Here is a 6,391-nt window from a genome sequence, read left to right on the forward strand (position 1 = left end):
TTATTGTTTGATTTGTTTATTGTTACATTTGTATTTACAAATTTCCCAACTTTTCATCGCCCCCTTCGATAAAGTCGATATATGCCAACTTTGATTTGCAATCCGCAAACATTTATTTTGCAACAAGAAGAAGGGTAAAGAAGAACGCATAATTCTCAAAAAAAAAACATTACTTTTTGACGCGTCAAAAACTGTGGGAACGATCGTAAATCAAAAAACTTGTTCTTTTCCGTCGCATTTAACATTCACAACTTTGCCTATTTCAAAAATCCCGCCTCTCTCACCGCCGCCTCCGATACGTGTTGCTAATTCCGTGTTACGCGACCGGCTCATGTTTTTATTAGTTTCCAAACTACATTACCCGACTTCCAAACAGATTACACCTTCCGCGTGCAAATAAATTAGCTCCACTATTTTCGCATGCATCACATCATTATTATTTTGCTTTATTGTCAAAACTACTTTAATTGTGATTTTGTTGCAGTTGTGAAATAAAATGGAAAGTGAGGAAGAGGACGGAGAAAGAGTGGTTCCCTCCTCGGACGCTGCAGCACGATCGTGTCATTAGCCGAAGAAGTAAATCCTAGGATGCGATCAGGGGGTGCGGAAGCATTCGGCGTCCTCGCCGTGGTTCTGGGCTTCTGCGCCCAAATGTTCCTCACCGACTGCCCGAGTCTCTGCGAGTGCAAATGGAAGAGCGGCAAAGAATCCGTCGTCTGCTTGAAGGCTAACCTCTCTGTGGTTCCGTTACACTTGGACGCGGGCACGCAAATCCTCGATCTTACCTCCAACAACTTGGCGACAGTCCGACACGACGAGTTCAGCGAGGCGGGACTCCTCAACCTGCAGAAGATCTTCATATCGAAATGCCGTCTACGAAGCATAGATCGCTACGCCTTCAGACATTTAATCAATCTGGTCGAGTTAGATCTGAGCTACAACGCGTTGAACTCCATACCCTCGCACACCTTCGACTCCATCCCCGAGCTTAGAGAGTTAAAATTGAACGGAAACCCTATCCAGAGGATCCCCAACGAAGCGTTCATCCATGTACCGCAGCTGGTGAGGTTGGAAATCTCGGATTGCAAGATAGCTTCAGTGGAAGACGACGCGTTCCACGGATTGGATCGTTCGCTGGAATGGTTGAAATTGGATAAGAATAAGTTGTCGGATGTGAGTCCGACTTCGCTGACCGTCCTGCAGAATCTGCACGGGTTGGAGGTAGCGGGAAACCCTTGGAATTGTTCCTGCGGTCTGAGACCGCTCCGCGAGTGGATGCTCCGGAAAAACGTTCCTTTCGGCGTTCCACCGGTCTGCAACCATCCTAAACGGTTGCAGGGAAAACCGTGGGACAAACTCGAACTGGACGAGTTCGCCTGCGTACCAGAGATCTTCGCCTACGACTCGACGGCTCACGGAATCGAAGGCAAAAATGTAACTATGACGTGCAGAATCACCGGAATCCCGGAACCGAACGTTCGATGGTTGCTCAAGAACAAAGTCATTGCTAATCTCTCGGGAACGCCTTATTCCAACGGGAAGAAACTGTACGTTGTCCATCTGCAAAACTCCTCCAGTGACCTAACTATTTTAACTGCGGATCTGCAGGATGCGGGTATTTACGTTTGCGCCGCGGAAAATAAGGCGGGACGTGTTGAGGCGAGCGTCACTTTGGCCGTGTCGAGGAAACCAGCCGATGGGCCTCTGAGCAATAAGATTCTCTTTGCCAGCGTCGTTGCTGGTATCCTGTTCGTGCTGGCGACTTGCCTAATCTCGCTGTGCATTTTGACGATCAGGAAGAAGCATTTGAATAGATGGCCTAACAGGGCGTGCAGAAGCGAGGACGATTACGAGAAAATCGAGATGAACAGGAAGGTGTCGGAGAACGCGAACGGAAGACCCGGTGAGGGTCTTGCGGTTGTACGCAAGAACGGTGATTACAGGGTCGTCCCGGGAGCGGATACCGATCAGGAGTTGGAGGATGAGGAGGAAGTGAAGGAGACCAAGTTCGAAGATCTGCATATCCCGAAGCAAAACAGGTACAGGAATCATTTACTATTGGTCACAGTTAAATATCTTTTCTTTTCTCTTCAATATTTGCCAAATATCTTGTCAAATATTTCTAGTATCACAAAAAAGTATTTTCTTTACATTTTCAATTTATATAATTTCCTACAAATTTCTTCCAAGTTTCTATCATTTCCACTAAATATCTATCAATTCCATTATTTTTTTAACATTTCCTTTAATTTTTTTTCATTTTCTTTAATTTTTAATGATTTCCTTTACATTTCCATTATTTCTTCTAAATTTCTATAATTTCCTCAAAATTTCTTTAATTTACTATAATTTCCTACAAATTTCTATCATTTATTCCAAGTTTTTATTATTTCCACTAAATATCTATGAATTCCTTTAATTTTTTAACATTTCCTTTAAATTTTCTTCATTTTCTTTAATTTTCTATGATTTTCTTTACATTTCCATTATTTTTTGTAAATTTCTATCAATTCCTTTAATTTTTTAACATTTCCTCTAAATTTTTTTCATTTTCTTTAATTTTCAATGATTTCCTTTACATTTCCATTGTTTCATCCTAATTTCTATAATTTCCTCCAAATTTCTGCAAGTTACTATAATTTCCTACACATTTCTATCATTTATTCCAATTTTCTATTATTTCCATTAAATATCTATCAATTCCTTTAATTATTTAACATTTCCTCTATTTTTTTTCATTTTCTTTAATTTTCAATGATTTCCTTCAAATTTCCATTATTTCTTCTAAATTTCCATTATTTCTTCTAAATTTCCATTATTTCTTCTAAATTTCCATTATTTCTTCTAAATTTCTATCAACTCCTTTAATTTTTTAAAATTTCTTCTAAATTTCTTGAATTTTCAATGATTTCCTTTAAATTTCCATTATTTCTTCTAAATTTCTATCATTTCCTCCAAATTAAAGTATTGTCCAAATTTCTATAATTTCCTCCAAATTTCTTCAAGTTTCTATAATTTCCTACAAATTTCTGTCATTTCTTCCAAGTTTTTATCATTTCCACTAAATATCTATCAATTCCTTTAATTCTTAACATTTCCTCTAATTTTTTTAAAATATTCTTTAATTTTCAATGATTTCCTTTAAATTTCCATTATTTCTTTTAAATTTCTATCATTTACTCCAAATTTCTATAGTATTGTCCAAATTTCTTCAAGTTTCTATAATTTCCTACAAATCTCTATCATTTGTTCCAAGTTTCTATCATTTCCACTAAATATCTATTAATTCCTTTAATTGTTTAACATTTCCTCTAATTTCTTTCATTTTGTTTAATTTTCAATGATTTCCTTTAAATTTCTATTATTTCTTCTAAATTTCTATCATTTCTTCCAAATTTCTATCATTTCCACTAAATATCTATCAATTCCGTTAATTTTCAATAATTTCCTTTAAATTTCCATTATTTCTTCTAAATTTCTATCATTCTTCAAAATTTCCTCCAAATATCTACTATTTCCTATACATTTTCATCATTTTTTTCCAAATTTCAATCATTTCTTCTGAACATTACATCCAATTATAATTAGTTTACGTATGTTCCATGTCATAATACTTCAGATTAACTTTCTTTCTAGAGAAGATTCGTTGAGGAGTCCCAGTTCGACGTGTGGTACATATAATTACGAACAACCCTCAACATCTTCAGGATGTCAGCAGCAGCAACAACAGAGGAGGTTGAAAGACACGGCCACGTTCTCCACCGATCTCGCCAGTCTTCTGGAAGGCGACGAGAAGAAGTTCCCCGACCTAATAGAGAACTCCCCGAACAAATCCAACAACAACTTCTGCCCGACGAAAGCGAACAGCGAAGGCGGCAGCGTCTCCGACATAAACGAGCTCTTCTGCACTCTCCCTAGGAAGCGAACGCTGGTGCACAACTCCCGCTACTTGAGCACGGACAGCCAAACTCCACTTCTACCGGAAAGCCGGTACGGAAGCAGCGGAGGCGAGAGCATCTCCAGCCGTCGCTTATCCTCAGACAAAGGCGGACCGAATCTGAACAAGAACCGGATGAACCAACAGAGATCCAACAGTTTCCTCAATCTTCCCCAAATGAACAGCAGCACACCGCTCCTCGACATACAATCACTAGAGAATCGCGTCACTTACACCCCGAATCCGGGCATCCCGAACAGCAACATGAACGCCTACGATTACCACGCCGCTCAGCTGGAGCGTTTCCTCGAGGAGTACCGCACCCTGCAGAAGGAGTTGACACGCATGAAGGAATCCTGCGACAACATGCGACAAGACAAGTACCTCGACAACGCCTCACCGCAAACACCGAAAGACGAAGAACCGAGAAAGACTTCACCCAATTCGAACACCCTCACCGTCGGCAACTTCGAGAGCGATCTTACACGATACCTGCTGAAATCGTCGCCGAAGGCCATCAACAATTCGACCCTCTTCAATAGCTAATTCTCGCGTGTACATAAAACATACATTTTAAATACGTAATTGAAAATTAAAAGAAAAAAAATGAAATAAAACTATTAAAAAAAAAAACGAAAAAAAAACACATACATATATTATATATATATAAAAAAAAAACTCTATTTGTTAATACAAAAAAAAAAATATAAATAAATAAAATAAATTATAAATAAACTTTGTTAAATGTTCATAGTCTCGTATAGATCGTGGAAATGTGATGGAAATCGCGAAACCGATGGAAACATCAAGAGAAAGAAGGAAATGATGAAAAAAAGAATAAACTATATTTGTGATATTAATGAGTAGATGATTAATTATTTAATCGATTTTTATGATATTTAAAATGAAACAAAAAAATGATGATGATGAAAAATATGGAAATAATAAAACGAATCCACGAAGAACAATTTGTATATCTGTCTACCAAAACTATGATGATTATGATGATGATGATGAGAGAAGATGTGTAATAAAGGATGAAAGCAAAAAAAAAACGATTAATAAAATCTCAATATTAAGATTTTTTGAAAAAAAAAAACTGTTTATTTTCTTTACTTTACAATTCAATTTTTATGATTGAAGGTAAGTCCAATTTTTAATTAATAAATTTAAAAAAAAACTTAAAAGTAATTATTTTTAATTAATTAACAAATTTGTTATTGTACAGGTTTACATTCAAATTGATTTTACGTTAATTTTCAAAGTTGTTTTTACTAATATCAAGAATCCAATTATAGAATTTACAGTTTTTTCACAGAAATTACGTTTCCAAATTCATAATTAATTAAATTTAACTGAAATACGCATATAATAAATGAAAGGTAAGTGATTTCTTTAGATTTTATAATCATATTCGAATCTAAATCGCAATTAATCCAATCATAATACAAAAATTACATGTAATAAAACGATTTTACTAATTTTTTATTTTGTTCTTAAACAATTTATTAATTTCAATAAAATTGATATTTTTTTTCAATTTTCTCTGCATTTTTTTGTAAGAAATAAATTATTGATGATTAATTATAAAAAATAAAGTAAAATGTATAAAATATCACAAAAAATCAACCAATTTTTGTTACTGTTAATAAAAAATAGTATAATTTTATTATTAAATGAGATTAATTTAATTGAAAATGTTGTAATTATCGAAATGGAAAGTCAGAATTGTAAAGGTTTTTTTTTCTTATTTTAGAAATAATTTTGTGTAATCGAAAATCGAATGATCGTTTGGCACGACAGTGGCCGTAATTAGTTTCAGAGTTCTCTCTTTCCTCGATTCCAGGATATATCCTCCTCGTTCCGTTATAATGAAAGTGATCTTAATTTCTGGCGGAAAGTGAGCAAAATTAATTGCGTCCTCTCGAAACGCTCTGGCTTTTAATTAATTTTGTTTTCCTCGTCGCAATTACTCTTCACGAAACATACACACACAAATGAACAAAGAAATATTTCCTAGTTTTTTCATGGATTTATAAGTTTAGAGAGTCATGGATGGATATATTGTGTATCTAGGTACAATTATTAGTAAACTTTTGATTAAAGATACATAAAATATAATAATTTTATGTTTTTTTCACAGAAATTACGTTTCCGAAAAAAATTTTAACTGAAATGCGCATATAATGAAAGGAAAGTGATTTCTTTAGATTTTATAATTATAATCGAATCTAAATCGCAATTAATCCAATCATAATACAAAAATTACATTTAACTAGAGAAATACAGGATATTTACAAAATGTGAATATTTTTATAAAGAAATGACTAATTTAGGACAAAAAGGACAAGAAAATGGAATGTAAAAAAAACATTGAAAATGTTTGTAAATACGTAAATAAATTAATAAAAAATTATATAAAAGTAAGTATATAGTAATAAATAATGTACATTA

The 6,391-nt window shown here is 34.5% G+C and overlaps 1 protein-coding gene across 1 annotated transcript; it reads left to right on the forward strand.

Moving 5' to 3' along the window:
* Window positions 1-488: 488 nt before the first annotated feature.
* On the forward strand, window positions 489-4,505 carry LOC108557392. The gene is made up of 2 exons (XM_017913885.1): window positions 489-2,039; window positions 3,637-4,505. Exons 1-2 carry the CDS (start codon window positions 589-591, stop codon window positions 4,481-4,483), a joined length of 2,298 nt encoding a protein of 765 aa, XP_017769374.1. The 5' UTR covers window positions 489-588; the 3' UTR covers window positions 4,484-4,505.
* The last annotated feature ends 1,886 nt before the right edge of the window (window positions 4,506-6,391 follow it).

The sequence above is a fragment of the Nicrophorus vespilloides genome, unplaced genomic scaffold (assembly GCF_001412225.1).
Source record: "Nicrophorus vespilloides isolate i.1.1-1 unplaced genomic scaffold, Nicve_v1.0, whole genome shotgun sequence".
Classification (NCBI taxonomy): domain Eukaryota; kingdom Metazoa; phylum Arthropoda; class Insecta; order Coleoptera; family Silphidae; genus Nicrophorus; species Nicrophorus vespilloides.